The sequence below is a fragment of the Ailuropoda melanoleuca genome, chromosome 1 (genome assembly GCF_002007445.2).
Source record: "Ailuropoda melanoleuca isolate Jingjing chromosome 1, ASM200744v2, whole genome shotgun sequence".
In the NCBI taxonomy this organism is placed as follows: Eukaryota; Metazoa; Chordata; class Mammalia; order Carnivora; family Ursidae; genus Ailuropoda; species Ailuropoda melanoleuca.
In genome coordinates this window covers 80,665,885-80,682,570 of record NC_048218.1, presented here as the reverse complement: position 1 = coordinate 80,682,570, position 16,686 = coordinate 80,665,885, and the positions used below count along the sequence as shown (strand labels likewise).

General features: G+C 40.6%; 1 protein-coding gene across 1 annotated transcript in view; it reads right to left on the bottom strand.

Annotated features, from left to right (window-relative positions):
* MCF2L2 (MCF.2 cell line derived transforming sequence-like 2) overlaps positions 1-16,686 on the bottom strand; it is a 260,280-nt gene that overhangs the window by 31,290 nt on the left and 212,304 nt on the right. Inside the window, exons 22-25 of the mRNA XM_034662062.1 lie at positions 14,610-14,735; positions 5,431-5,646; positions 4,222-4,314; positions 3,971-4,049 (exon numbers count right to left, since the gene is read on the bottom strand). Of these exons, the coding sequence (XP_034517953.1) occupies positions 3,971-4,049; positions 4,222-4,314; positions 5,431-5,646; positions 14,610-14,735 (514 nt within the window). The remainder of the gene's footprint in view (positions 1-3,970; positions 4,050-4,221; positions 4,315-5,430; positions 5,647-14,609; positions 14,736-16,686) is intronic.

The window sequence follows — 16,686 nt, the reverse complement described above, 5'->3', positions numbered from 1 at the left end:
GGTTTCCAGGAAGGCATCCATTTCTTCCAGGTTGTTTAATTTATTGGCATAAAGCTGTTGATAAATGTTTCCTATTTCATTGGTGTTTGTTTTGACCCCTCCCTTTTCATTCATAATTTTATTAATTTGGCTCCTTTCCTTATTCTTTTGAATAAGTCTTGCCAGTGGCTTATCGATCTTATTTATTCTTTCAAAGAACCAGCTTCTAGTTCTGTTGATCTGCTCTACTGTCCTCCTGGTTTCTAGTTCATTGATCTCTACTCTAATCTTGATCACCTGCCTTCTCGTGCATGCGTTAGGCCTGTTCTTCTGTTCCAGCTCCAGCTTCTTGAGGTGAGAATATAAAAACTGCATTTTAGATTTTTCTATTTTTTTGAGTGAGGCTTGGATGGCTATGTATTTTCCCCTCAGGACTGCCTTTGCAGTACCCCATAGGTTTTGGACCATTATGTTTTCATTCTCGTTGGTCTCTATAAATTGTTTAAATTGATTTTTGATTTCCTGGTTTATCGAATCATTCTTGAGCAGGATGGTTCTTAGTTTCCAAGTGTTTGAGTTTCTTCCAAATTGTTCCTTGAGATTGAGTTCCAATTTCAAAGCATTGTGGTCTGAGAATATGCAGGGAATAATTTCAGTCTTTTGGTATCGGTTGAGACCTGTTGTGTGACCCAGCATATGATCTATTCTGGAGAACGTTCCATGTGCATTTGAAAAGAATGAGTATTCTTTTGTTCTGGGGTGTAGTGTTCTATATATATCTATGAGGTCCATCTTAGACCAAGACTTTAAATCAACTATTTAAAAACTGTTCAAAGAATTGAAGGAAACCATAAAAAAAAGAACTAAAGGAAAGTATGAGAAAAAACTCTCATCAAACTGAGAAAATAGAAATTATATTTGAAAGGGCCCACAGAAATTCTGAAATAACTGAAATGAAAAATTCACTAGAGTGGCTCAAAAGTAAATTTGAGCAGGCAGAAGAAAGAGTCAGGGAACTTAGATATAGGTCAATTGAAACTATCCAGTTTGAGGAAGAGACAGAAAAAGAATGAAAAAGAATTTATAGAGCCATAAAGACCTGTAGGACTCCAACGAGTGTACCAACATAGACAGAATGGGAATCCCAGAAGAAGACAGAAACAAAGGGGCTGAAGGAATACTTAATGAAATAATGGCTGAAGACTTCCCAGATTTGATGAAAAACACTAATCTCCACATCCAAATGATCTATCTACAAACTCCAATAAATATAAATTCAAAGAGGTCTACACCTAGACATATCAATCAAACTGTCAAAACATAAAGCATCTGAAAGCAGCAAGAGAAAAGCAACTTGTCACATGCAGGACATTTTTTAAAAATGTTACCTCTCATATATATATACATATATATACACACACACACACACACACACACACACACACACATATATTCTTTTAGAGAGATGGTGTACACATGTGCTCAGGGGAGGGGCAGAGGGTGAGAGTGAAGCCCAAGCAGGTTCCATGCCCAGCACAGAGCCCAATGCAGGGTTGTAAGATCACTACCTGAGCCAAAATCAAGAGTCGGACACTTAACCAACTGAGCCACCCAGGTGCCCCAAAATATTTTCAATAAGATTAATAACTGATTTCTTATCAAAAACTATGGAGGCCACAAAACAGTACATGATATGACATATTCAAAATGCTTAAAGAAAGCAACTGTCAACCAAGAATTCTATATCTATGGCCAATTGATTTTCAACAAGGGTGCTGTCTTAGTTCAGGCTGCTATAACAAAGGACCACAGACTGGGCAGCTTGTATACAACAAAAATTTATTTCTCACAGTTCTGGAGGCTTAGAAGTCTGAGATTATAGAACCAGTGTGTTTGAGTTCTGGTGAGGATCCAATTCTGGGTTGTAGATTGGTGACTTCTCATTATATCCTCACTCAGCAGAGAGCAGACAGAGGAAGCAAGTTCTTTTGTGGCACTTATAAGGGCATTAATCCTATTCATAATGGCTCAACTCTTATAACCTCATCTACTCTTAATTACCTTCCAAAGTCTTCTCTTTCTCATACCACTGGGTATTACCATTAGGTAAAGTTCTAACATATGAATTTTGGGGAACACAAACATTGTTATGGTACTTGAGTCCATAACAATTGCTAAGACCATTCAGTAGAGAATAGAATAGTCTTTTTAACAAATGGTTCAGGGACAGCAGGATATATATACACATGTGGAAAAATAAACTTAAATCCCTAATTCACACCTTATATAAAAATTAACTCAAAACAGATCAAGGAGTTAAAACTAAATTTTTAGGAGAGAGCACAGTGTAAATCTTGGATTAGGTAATGGTTTCTTAGATATGACACCAAAACACAAGCAACCAAAGAAAAAATATATAAATTAGACTTCATCAAAATTAAAAACTTTTGTGCTTCAAAAGACATCATCAAGAAAATGAAAAGACGGGGCGCCTGGGTGGCGCAGCGGTTAAGCGTCTGCCTTCGGCTCAGGGCGCGTTATGGGATCGAGCCCCCACATCAGGCTCCTCCGCTATAAGCCTGCTTCTTCCTCTCCCACTCCCCCTGCTTGTGTTCCCTCTCTCGCTGGCTGTCTCTATCTCTGTTGAATAAATAAATAAAATCTTAAAAAAAAAAAAAGAAAATGAAAAGACAGCCCACAGAATGGGAAAAAATACTTATAAATCATATATTTGATAAGAGTCTAGTACCCAGAATATATAAATAATTTTTACAACAAGCACAAAAAGACAAATAACCTAATTAAAAAACGGGCAAAGAAGTTCTATAGACATCTCTTCAAAGGAAATATGCAAATGGGCAATAAGCACATGAAAATCTGCTGAACATTATTAGTCATTAGGGAAATGCAAATCAAAACCACAATGAGCTACCACTTCGCACCTACTGGGGGGGGGGAGAAGAAGAAGAGGAGGAGACAAGGACAATGACAAAAGGACGACAATCACAAATATTAGGGAGGGGAGAAGATGGAACACTTATACACTGCTGGTGCAAACAAGAAATGGTGCTAGTACTTCAGAAAACAATTTGGAAGTTCCTCAGAAAATTAACATAGGTTTACCATATAGCCCAACAATTATTTATATACATACATGTTCTTTCAGAGGTTCACACAAAAACGTGTACACAAGTTCCCATAGCAGCATTATTCACAATATCCAAAAAATGGAGAGCACCCAAGTATCCATCAACTTCTGAATGGATAAACAAATATGCTGTATCCACACAATGCACTGTATTTCCAGCCATGGAAAGGAACGAAGTACTGAGGCACGCCACAACATGGATGAACACTGAAAAAATTATGCCGAGTGAAAGAAACTAGACCGAAAGTGCCAGATTTTATATGATTCCATTTATGTAAAATGTCCAGAATAAGAAAATCCATAGAGATAGAAAACAGATTAGTGTTTGCCAGGGGCAGAGGGGAGCAGGGACTGCCAATGGGTACAGGGTTTTTTGTTGGGGAGGGTGATGAAAATGTTCTGGTGATGGCTGCACAACCTTGTGAATAGACTAACACTCATGGAATTGCACACTTTAAGAGAGTGCATTTTATGGTATGTTAATTATACCTCAGCTTTAAAAAAAAAAAGCAGTACAGCTTCTGAAAGTAGTATTGGCCATTTAAATCCCCATTAACATAATCTTGGGAAGCTCTCAGGTTTGGGGTTGAGTAAGTTGATCTTGGCAATTAGGTGTGTGGGGGGAACACAGTTGAAAGGGACACTGTCACACACAACCATAAAAAAACCCCACACAACTTAAAGCAAGCACAGGTACTTCCAGGTACCATGAAAATGTGGCCCACAGTTATTTTCCTGGCCAACCATTTCCTTCGACAATATCCTTCAACAACAATGTGCACACCCACCGCAAAGTTGGAATCAGTACAACTCTCCCTACTAAAGTTAGCAAGGTAACCTTACCTTTAATATTGTTTTGTTGTTCCATCAGTAATTTACTTATTTCTGAAAACCAACAATCTCTGATTTCTTTTGAAGGTGCCTGCAAATTGCAGATAAGAAAATACTATGAGTATCAGGTCACTTGGAGCATTAACTGGACAGGGTTTTTATTCTCTGGGTGACCTCTAGAATAATGAGATAGAAAACACTTGCCAAGTCATGGGAACACAGGAAAGAGTAGCAGACACCTATGGGGAAGACACGAGCTTTACCTGCACGATGTATTTTTCGAGTCCGTTTTGGTTGGCAATTTCAAACTTTCGGCGGCTCCCCCTTCCAAGCTGGCGAATTGAAAGTGTCATCAACTATTGTAAAGAAAGAAGAAAAATTGCTGTGCTACCATCTTCTGATTTTAAAATTGTCTCTGTCAGCCACTCTTGTTCTTTCTACCCTTGATAGCTCTCTTCTTCCATCTTCCTTCCGCGTGTTTTTTTGCCCTCTGTTAATGGCCCCAGGGAGCATAAAACACAAGCACAGTGTGGCACAGTGTCCTCTGTCCTCTGTGTTTCAGGGGACAACACAGACTGCATCTTTCCATATGTAGGGCTGCATCCCTCAGTCTTTAAGCAAAGAGATCACTTCTCCATTAACCTAAGTATTCCTTTTTTAAAAAAATTTTTTATTATGTTATGTTAGTCACCATACAGTACATCATTAATTTTTGATGTAGTGTTCCATGATTCATTGTTTGCATATAACAACCAGTGCTCTGTGCAATACGTGCCCTCCTTAATACCCATCACTGGGCGAGCCCATCACCCATCCCCCTCCGCTCTGAAACCCTCAGTTTATTTCCCAAAGAACACCTAAGTATTTCACAAATCTTTACATAATAGTCACTGAATTAGTATCCATTAAGAAACATAAATAACAAAAGGTACCACGAATAATTAACAACTTTAACCACAAGCGCACAAATGTGTGTGGTGTGTGTGGAGGGGTGGGGGTGGTCTCATCACCAGCTATGAAGTACTTCCTACACAGGCTAGAGATGACGCTTGGTGTAGACATGGGTTCCTAGATCTCCAGAGTTTTTGCCAACACTTGTATGCAAAGATGTGTGGTTGAGAAGGACAAGTCAGAGATGAAATCCAGACCAAGCTCTAATCAGCAAATCCTTCCCCCCTCTGCATGGAGGGTACTTTCCTAATTCGTTTGTCAGGACAGGCTGCCATACGGTCCCTGTTCTCTACCCAGCGCAAAGGCACCTCTACGCCAGTCCTGGCCCTGTCCACTGACGGATTTTAAGCCCAGACTTCGGAGTCAGAAAGACCTAGGTGTGGAACCTAGTTCTGTTGTGTGGCATTCGGCAAGTTAACCTCTCCTTTCTAGGCTTCAGTTTCCTTATCTGTAAGATAAGGATAACAATTTTTCTCTCCATAGGGCCATGCTGTTTCTCAAGTGCAACAGGACCCCTTTACCTTCATAGATTTCTTAAAGCTGTAATGAGGAGCGAGGCCCTCGTCACTGGGCTCCATTCGAATCTTACAGAACACGATTCCTCTTTCAAACAGATAGATTTGCCTCTGGCTGGGTTTGAATCGGATAAAATCCTTCATTTTATAACGATCCTTGTGAACTGTCCAGACGTTGAAAGAGCCATGCATCGACAGCTTGCCCAGTTTCCTGATATCATCCTTTGGGGAAGATAGATACACATGAAAAGAATCTGTTACATTACTTGACAGGGAAAGTACTCTTAAGGGTCTGTTTTCAAATTATAAAGTATGCCTATTTGAAGCTGACAATTTAGAAAGTGCCAAACAGGCTCATCTGCCACTAAATCAAAACTATTCTTCTGTGAGCTTCACTGAGCATGGCCCCATTCAGTTACATAGGTCTGTGCAAGGTAATAAACAAACAGCAGGTTAGAAATACTTGAAGTAAAGATACTGGTACTCTGATCTTTTTGTCTTTGTAATTAATTTCAGTAGAATTCTATTTCCTCATCTTGGTTTTTAATACATGACAGTCTAAAAGGGCAAGAAGTTAACATTTAAGTATGTTCAGGAGAGACAGAATTTTTGCTGCATTATGGACCTATGCCATAATCATCCCTGTGCTCCAGCCGCATCCCAACAGCTGCTTCGGGTATGAGCACCTAAGAACATGGGATTTGTTCTGAAAGCAAAAGGCTTCATATAACCTAATCTTCATAACACTGTAATGAAAATAGTAATGACATTCAATTTTGCATTTCTCAGAGTAAGTGGACAGGGCAAAGATAATCCCAAATGACAAAATCTTTTAGAAAGTCTGTTTGGCTTCAGGGCACATTTTTATGCCTATTCTCCACCAGCAAACCCATCTTTCTCGTATGTCTGGTTAAAAGTCCAAATGCGTGACCCTGCCTTCTCTGAGCTCTCTCCAGAGAGTAATGGAATAAAACGAGCTAAGGACGTTGTATTTTATCTGGTATTTTTAAAAAATTAGATCACTTGAAGCAAATAATCAAGAATTTATTTCCCTGAAGGAAAATGCCAAAAGGAGAAAATTATTTGAACAGGACCAGGACAGAGAAATTTCCCTGAGTTATATCTAGCTAATAAATCCCTACAATTTCTTAGTGAATACTAGAAATATGTACATTATTTCTAATTGGGCATTTTTATAATTTGTTTTAAAAATAATTTACTGTACTTCTGAAATTCTAAAATAAAAACTTCAAGAGCATAAACTCTACTCATTTCTATGGTGCTTGTGGCATATTTTCTGTGCTATTTTTCTCTATGCTTGGTAAAATTTACATGTGTCAGCTGTGGTGAGCAAACCCCTCAGTGAGGACTAAAGAGCCCCCAGCCATGAGGGCTACTCTCCTACATGCACGATGCTTCTGCTTTGGTTGTGTGGGCGTGGCTTGACCATGCTCTGAGGCAGATGGGTGATGGGCTCATGAGGACCCTTGAGAACTTTTTCACTTTATCCACATTCTTCCAGGAGCCACTCCAGCCCTCAGTGATTGCATTCTCTTTTAAACCCATTCCATTTCTACTATATAGACAGAAATTATGCAGGAAATATGTTTTTGTCAAAGCTACTGGCAGGGGCGCCTGGGTGGCACAGCGGTTAAGCATCTGCCTTCGGCTCAGGGCGTGATCCCGGCGTTATGGGATCGAGCCCCACATCAGGCTCCTCCGCTATGAGCCTGCTTCTTCCTCTCCCACTCCCCCTGCTTGTGTTCCCTCTCTCGCTGGCTGTCTCTATCTCTGTCAAATTAAATAAATAAAATCCCTTTAAAAAAATACCAATGACATTTTTCAAAGAGCTGGAACAAACAGCCTTTAAATTTGTGTGGAACCAAAAAAGGCCCCCAAATCGCCAANTATTTTATGTTTTTTAAAGATTTATTTATTTATTTGAGAGAGAGAGATAGAACGAGTGGGAGGGGCAGAGGGAGAGAGACCCTCAAGCAGACTCTGTTCTGAGCACAGAGCCGTATGCAGGGGCTCGATCCCACGACCCTAAGATCATGACCTGAGCCAAAACCGAGAGACTGAAACTTCACTGACTGCATAGTTTCTATTTTAAAATGTACTTATACTCCACCTCATTTCAAAAATTCGATCTATCTTATAAAAAATATATACATTATAGGCAGACAGAAAATAACCAATGTATTTAGGGTGAAAAAAGATTTAAAAAAATAAAATGAAGAGGTTGTACATAAAACCCATATAATAAAGCCATGTAAACCTACTGCAGGCTAGGCTAGGACCTTCTAGTGTGCACTGCAGAGGGAAACACAGGGAGTTATGATACATTATGTACAAAGACATACTTAAACCAATTGTTCAGAAAATGCACAGCAATTCCTATTAATAAGATATGAGAGAAATTTCTCCCATGGGTCCTGGTCCTCATAAAGAGTCACTGAGTCCAATACTAAGCACATCGTCAACCACATCCCAGAATAGATAGATAAATGGGTTTTAGGTAAAGCTGTTTCTGGCAACACATTTGGTGAATATGGAGGCATCACTTCAAAGCCCAACTGTTAAAAGCAATTCTAAAATAAGCCAGAATAGAGAACCGAGAAATGGACCCTCAATTCTATGGTCAACTAATCTTCAACAAAGCAGGGAAGAATATCCAATGAGAAAAAGACAGTCTCTTCAACAAATGGTGTTGGGAAAATTGGACAGCCACATGCAGAAGAATGAAATTGGACCATTTCCTTACACCATACACAAAAATAGACTCAAAATGGATGAAAGACCTAAATGTGAGACAGGAATCCATCAAAATCCTAGAGGAGAACACAGGCAGCAACCTCTGTGACTTTGGCTGCAGCAACTTCTTGCTAGACACGTCTCCAAAGTCAAGGGAAACAAAGGCAAAAATGAACTATTAGGATTTCATCAAGATAAAAAGCTTCTGCACAGCGAAAGAAATAGTCAACAAAACCAAAAGACAACCTACAGAATGGGAGAAGATATTTGCAAATGTCTTATCTGATAAAGGGCTAGTATCCAAAATCTATAAAAAACTTATCAAATTCCACACCCAGAAAACAAATAATCCAGTCAAGAAACAGGCAGAAACCATGAATAGACATTTCTCCAAAGAAGACAACCAAATGGCCAACAGACACATGAAAAAATGCTCAACATCGCTTGTCATCAGGGAAATATAAATCCAAACCACAATGAGATACCACTTTACACTGGTCAGAATGGCTAAAATTAACAAATCAGGAAAAAACAGGTGTTGGCGGGGATGTAGAGAAAGGGGAGCCCTCGTACACTGTGGGTGGGAATACAAACTGATGCAGACACTCTGGAAAACAGTGTGGAGGTTCCTCAAAAAGCTGAAAATAGAGCTACCCTAGGACCCAGCAATTGCACTACTAGGTATTTACCTCAAAGAAGGGGCACCTGCACCCCAGTGTTTATAGCAGCAATGTCCACACTAGCCAAACTATGGAAGGAGCCCAGATGTCCACTGACAGATGAATGGGTAAAGAAGATGTGATATATATACACAATGGAATACTACTTAGCCATAAAAAAATGAAATCTTGCTATTTGCAATGATGTGGATGGAACTAGAGGGTATTATGCTAAGAGAAATAACTCAGAGAAAGACAATTATCATATGATTTCAGTCATATGTGGAATTTAAGAAACAAAACAGAGGAGCATAGGGGAAGGTAGGGAAAAATAAAACAAGACAAAATCAGAGAGGGAGACAAACCACAAGAGACTCTTAACCATAGGAAACAAACTGAGGGTTTGTTTGCTGGAGGGGAGGAGGATGAGGGGATGGAGTCACTGGGTGATGGACCTTTAGGAGGGTATGTGATGTAATGAGCACTGGGTGTTATAGAAGACTGATGAATCATTGACCTCTACCTCTGAAACTAAAAATACACTATATGTTAATTAATTGAATTTAAATTAAAAAAAATATAGGACTGCTTAAATGAATAAGTAGAATTAAAAATAAAACTAGTGGAGACATAAAATAGAGGCATCTCATTACATTTTATTAATGAAGGTTGTCTAAAAATTAAAAAAAATTAAATTAAAATTAAAATAAATAAATAAAAGAAGCCAGAATGATGGGGGAGTGGGGAACAAGTCCCAGTGTGCACTCTCTAATGACCTGTAGAGGGCTGGGTGAGGTTAGTTAAGGTGTCTGCCAAGGCTATGGGCTGCAGAGGAAACTGCCCTGTCTATAGCCCTGCACAGTAGGCGACCTTAGGCAGTGATGTTGCCTTTAATACCTCTGCTCTCTCCTCCTCAGCCCTCCAGCCGCCATAGCTGTTAGCACCTCAGTAGGCAATTGACCAATGGATACGAATCCAGAGAGGGGCGAGCACCTGACCATAGAAGCCAATCTGATCCCTGTCTGAACTGAGGCAGTAAGTAGCAGGAGTTGTAGCTGTGAGATGCTTTATAAGAGGGCAGGAGCTGGAATAAACAATAAAGTAACAAAGCAATAAAGAAAGTGAGTTACCAGAAAACCAGAAACTATGAGGAAGAAGGAAAGACACCAATGGAGGGAGAGAACCAGACAGCAGGTGGTAAGAGGAGAAGACAGCAGGTGTGTGGATGTACCTGGCACATACAGGCAGAGCACACACATAAGAACCCCCACTCTCTCCCAAGCCAAGGCCTCAGAATTGTAATGGGTCCTGGAGTTGTCCCATTCCCACCTCCGTGAGCCTGGCTCTGTCATTGTGCTGGCTCTTTCCAAGGCTCCAGTAAGCCATCATCACTGAAGGTCAGTGGAGGGAATTGCTGGGTCTTTTGAGTCCAGCTAAAACAGAAGGGATGCAGGTGACGGGACTGGACGTCTCAATACTCAAGGCCCATCTTGCAGTGGTTGAGGGTGTGTGCCCCATGCATTGTTGATGAAGGGCGGGTACGTGCATATTACCACCAGCCAGGATGCATGCCGGCATGGAGGCACCCCACCTCCCAAGGGAAAGGACCGGTGGAGTTCCTCTGAGCAAGACCGAAGATGAACTTTGGCATCTTTTCAACCATACGAATCTTTTCTTTCCAATCAGACTGTGGTTGGTCCCAAGGCCAGAGACCACATGCATGATTCTTGCAGACGTATGTCCCCCAGACACGTAATATTTATCCATTTAGTGGCTTGAGTGCCTGGCGAGACATGAGGCTAAATGCTCAGCACCGTGAGCAAACAAATTCAGCGATGCCCCAGTACTAGGTTGAACAGTGTCTCCCAAAAAACTCATGTCCACCTGGGACCTCAGAATGTGATCGGATCTGGAAATAAGTTCTTTGAGATGTAATGAGCCGGAGTGAAGTCCTACTGGATTAAGGTGAGCACTAATCCAACAACTGGTGTCCTCATGAGAAGAAAAAACAGAGATACAGACACACACATAGAGAAGCTGGTCACAAAGACAGGCAGAAGTTGGAGTCATGTAGCTGCAAGCCAAGGAATGCTAAGCATTGCTGGCAACGAGTAGAAGCCAGGACGGAAGCAAGGCAGGATTCTTTCCTAGAGCCTTCAGAGGGAGCAAAGGCCTGATAACACCTTGATTTTGGACTTTTAGCTTCCAGAACTGTGGAGCTTTGTGATGGCAGCTCTAGGAAATGAATATGTCTGCAATCAGTTTTTCTACTAGTGATGGCCATCACTTGTGCATGTTGAATCTAATGGATATGAATTCAGATATACAACACCATTTGGTATCGGCTACCCCAAACAGATAAACAAGTTAAAAGTCAGATGGCTTCCTCTATATGGGAAATGATGGCAAAATAAACTAGTATATGTTACCACTTTTCGTGTGTGGGATTTTGTAGTTAAGAGCTCTGGTGTAAGAATTTCAAATGCAACTATATCAGCCAATGAAGAATCTTGCTGAGAGGGTGTCTGGTGAAGCCGACCTCCAGAAAGAGACCACTTTTGGGTGCCCAGGTTTTCATTCCTGGCAGTGACAGCAATGCGGCAGAGCTATATACTTCTTGCACAAAGAAGGAGGAAACATCTGGATAAGTGGATCGGCACAAAGCCAGTCCAGAAGCAAAAAGCAGAAACTGTAATTACAATCACTAGAAGCAAAAGGGTTCCTTCCTTTCCAAGCAGATCAAGTATCCAAATGAGTCAGCCCAAGGGCCCTTTATTCAACATCTCCCAGGTGCCAGACACGGTGCTGGGTGCCTTTGTTATGATTTAATCCTCATTTACTCCTCATAACCACTCTTGATGTAGGTGTCTTGAGTGTGGGAAGATGCACAGGCAATCCCAGAGAGTCGTTAAGATTATTTACTCAGCCTTACTCCGCAGCCAACATTCTGCTCGGGGAAGTGGAGACTGAATCAGAAATAAGATATCTGGCCTTAGCCCACAAAACTTGCAATAAAAATACTTCCTTTATTAAATGACAGAAAATAAAAATGTTTCATTCAAGCTTTACTTTTCAACTTTGGAACTTGTTCCTGATAAGCCAGGATTTAAAAGCACTCTATACACATCTCTATTTTATGTGTTAGATTGAATAGAGGTGAAACTTTTTTTCTTTTTTTTCTTTTTTTCTTTTTTCAAATGGAGAGAAGTAAATGATATCTCAGTATTCCACAAAACAAACTTTCTTAAAACAAAAAAACTTTAAAGTTCCTGTGATTGAATTAAATCAAGAACTGGGTGTACACAACAGGAATAAGATGTAAATATCAGGAGGGATTTGTTTTTCTAGTTGTTTTAATTATGCATTCACCCACTCAGGTTCAATGTCTTTCCTTTTCAAAACCAGGTCAATACTGGATGTCAAGTAGAGAAACGAACAGGTTAAGTTCTGGGTTCATCCACACACTCAGCATGTGATTTTCAGCTCCCTGTGGTAAGCTTTTACAAAGCTGAGTCAAAGAATCTTAGAATCATTAGCTGTGAGTTAGGAGTCGCTGAGCTGTTAGTAGACTCTAAACAAAATCAGATGAAGAATGCATTAAGAGAATGAATGGCACTCTGGATAGGGAGTGAAGAGGTCCAAGAAGTGGTCCAAACTGTTGTACAATGTGATCTTGGGTGAGTTAACTCTTCTTTCTGTGGGTCTACTCATGAATCAGAAAGGGAAAATTTCACTGCCTGCTCTTCCGTAATTCAATAGGATTATACAATACTGTCAGGGTAAAGTAGCAATGTACTAGATGTAAAGCAAGTTAAAATCCTAGTGAAAAAAAAAAAAACAACAATAGAGTTTATGCCAAAGGCACAATTCTGAGGACATATGGGAGAAAAAATTTCTTTGCATTTGATGTAACGAATCTCTACAATTCTCCAAGCTGCTTCATCTTATTTGCATGCAAGCTGGCTTGGAACGAAATTAGAGTAGATTGTTATTTACTCACTTTTTACTAATTATTTTCTCATAACTTCCTCCTCCTCTTATACTAAGACTCAGAATAATAACTGGGAGTTTCCTGCCTTGTGAATGGTTTCCGGGACATTGATTCAGGGAAATGGATATCTAATAGGGGTAGCTGACGTGTGTTCAAAGATAAAAAGAGCAGAAAGATGTCCCAAAATGATTAAACAAATGACTCCCTTGAGTTTCCTTAAATGAAGAAGGAAAAAATTATTACCAAGAAAATGATCCCCCCCCACGTATACCCTGTGGTTCAAGAATACCCTCCTGAATCATGCATCAGCAGTAAGCCGAGAGCACTCGAGTCCCAGGGGACAGTAACAGCATCACTACCTGGATCACTGTGGGCCCAGTGGGGCTGCTTCTGAGATGCTGGCCAGAGAAATACCAGGAGGGAGGGAAATAAAAAGATAGTGGTTTTTTTTTTTTTTTTGTCACTAATTTGCATGGTTTGACTGATGACCAGGAAATAAAAGAAAGGTCATTTCTTTTGCTCAGACCTCAATGAACAGTATGTTAAAACCAGGTAAAAAATGAAATGAAAAAAGAGAAAAGGGAAAGTATATGTTTGAAATGTAACCCTCAAAATGTTTCATCCGTGGGTGGTAGACAGAATAGCCTTCCAAAGAGGTCCACATCCTAACCCCTGGAATCTGAGAGGATATGTCAGGTTACATGACAAATGGGAATTAAGGTTGCAGATGGAATTAGGGTTATTCATCAGCTGACTTTGAGACAGGACGATACTGTGGATGAATGGGTGGGTCCAATGTAATCGCAGAGTCCTCAAAAGTGGAAGAGAAGCAGAAGAGAAGGTCAGAATGATGTGAGTCAAGAAGAACTTTGACAATGGAAGAAGGAACCATGAGCCAGGGAATGTGTGTGGCCTTGGTAAGCTGGACAAGGCAAGGAAACAGATTCTCTCCTAGAGCCTCCCAAAAGGAAAGCAGACACCTCGATTTTAGCCCAGGGAGACTGTGCTGTGTTTCTGACCTGTGGAACTATAATATAATACATGTGCACTGCTCTATGCCACCAAGCTTGCGGTAACCTGTTATGACAATGATGAAAAACGAATTGACCTGAGGCAATATCCAGAGCACCTCCCCGTGAAAGCTGCTGAAAAGTAATGATGCCCCAGTCCTGAGGAGCTCATATGGTTACAGAGGATGGCCTGCCTGGAATTCCTGGGACTGACCTGCTCAGGGTTTACCCTCATGCCCAGATTGAGGGGGCTCAACTCCCCAGCACTGCCTCTTCTGGTATTTTTCCTCAACCATTGGATTACAGAATGTACAATATATGCTTGTCGGTCCTCTTCTAAAATCTGTGATGTAAAAATGGAGTTAGACTTTCACTTAGGACCCATTTTCAAAGGACTTTGCCAGAGAAAATCTGAGGCAAGAAGGAAAATCTTTTAATCTTTTAATAGTGCCATGAGTCAGAGAATAAATTACTCCTTCAGCACCTTCTCCTGTCCATCTATGTTTTGGCCTCTGAGTTCTTGTGTGTTCCCGAGGGTGGGTCAGTCTCAACATTCAGGACCCCAAGGGATCCAACCCAAGAGTCCTGAAAATGCTGAGGGGCTGCTTGGATTCCCACAGCACAGATTTGCTGCACAATTTCATCTGCTTTCCTCAGAGTCAGATTCTTTTACCACAGGTCACCTCTTTACCTTTGCCACAGCATCTCCTACCTTCGTAATATTGTGCCTGCCTTTTGCTGAACTGTTCCCACACTTGCTATGGCCCATACCGGACATCCAGTGACTGCTGCCAGGTCCACGGCCAACTCACAGGACTTGATCAAATCCTCTATCATGGCCAAAGCTTGCTGTAGTTCGGCTGAGAATGCTGAATCCTTGGTCTTCTTTGGCCCATTCTGTGGAAACCAAATGCCTTGTTGGAAATCAAAACGTAAACCATTTAACCAAGTGAACCAGGGAAACAGGACCCTGGTTAAGGACCCATGGACCCTGCCACCACAGAGATGGGGAAGGTGGATACATGGATCTCTTGCTCTGCTCCCAAAGAATGGTGGCTAATGATACTTGCTGGTTTACATATACAATATACACACAAGCAAAATCATCGACTAGACCTTCTGTACATTGCACTCATGAAGAAGGGAGTTCATAAAATCATGGACATTATATTCCTGCTGCATAAGAAACATACTGACCTTCTTTAAAGCATGTAAAACCCAGATCCTTTAAATAGGCTGCTCTCCCTTTTTACACCCCTAGCCCTGGGGCCTATTGAAAAGTAAAATCTGAGTATCGTATTCCTGTACATAATGTGAAAATCCTATTCCTATGGGTAAAATTATACTTAAAACCATCCCAGGAAGAATGAGCTGCCCTGTGGAGGTTTACTAATGATTCACGTGTAAATGCCATAACTGTTGCATTTGACACATTGAATCCCCACCACCTCCCTCTGCTCTTTCTCCCTCTTCTCCTTCCCCTGTCTTTCTCACATTCTATCACTGTTAAAGACACCAAAGGGATAAGCCAACATGGTCGGCACCTCCCAAACAGGAAGACTCAGCACTGAGTGCAAACTCTGTAACTGGTAACTCAAGAGACCAATATTACTACTGAGACACTTAGGACATAACAGAGATGATTGTTCCAGTGTGAAAGCCCTTTACTTACAGTTCCCGTATTTTATTCCCCTGCTACCTACATAGCACATTTATCTGTTCTATGGTAAATACCAACAAGAAATTTTGGTTTCTTCCTTTTTTTTTTTCTTTTTAACACATCGATTTCTATAACAAAGAACAGACAGCTCTTTGCTGGCTCCCCGCTCCCCTGTATAGTCCCACCTTTTTTTGTCCTCTACCATGTGATGTAAGCATAGGTTTGTGTATTCTCCTAATCTCTGCCGAAGCACGGAGGATTCGCTTTTTTGGATCAGAGATATGAGTGACAGGGCTGATGAATGGGGCAGAACACGCTGCCATCGTTCAACAGTCTGCCATGGATTCTTACCTTCTCACTCATATCAATATGCTCCAGGTGCTGGGAAAGACAACAGAGTCTCACCTGAGTTTTTTGAAACATCATCCATAAAGGATTTCATTCCTACATCAGGGCTCTTCCTCTTTACCCAACAGTTAAAACTCAACTTCCTTTTAGAGACTCAACTGTTCCTATTCTCTCTCCTTCCCACTAACCCTCCTCCCACAAACACAGCAGGTAGCTACTTTTACATTGTGTAATGCAGGGCTCAGAAGCATCCTTACAATGTTATTAAACTAACTCACCCTAGCTCCCCTTGCTCCAGGCTATTAAATTATTACCTGTGTCTTGAGCATCTCTTAATTACGAGGAGTCCCTACCATACATACTGAGCGGAGAAGGCATGCAAATGATTGCTTCTCATGTTTTTCTTGTTAAACCCAGAATATTCTGTAGAAAATTTAAAAGAAATCCCACTCTTAAGTCACAGATTTCTTCCCAGTACGGTATGGTCACCATTTCTTCTGAGGGAACCTTGGCTGTCTTAGAATTCACACCCACAAACACACTTAGAGGTGAACACGGCATAATGTATGCAAATCAGATATACTGAGAAGCACAAACAAGTAAATATAAATCATACATAATCCTACCCTGAAGGAAAACCACAGCAGAGATTTTATCATATTTACTTCCAGTCTTTTATGTATGCATTTTATACATTCACTTAATTTTGTATTCCTGTTAAAACATTTTTATGTGGAGGAAAGAAAACATATTATTATCCTGTTACAAAACCTCACTTTGAAATTGTCTTTCATTTTTTTCTTTTTCTGTGACTATAAATTATAGGATATATGCTATTTG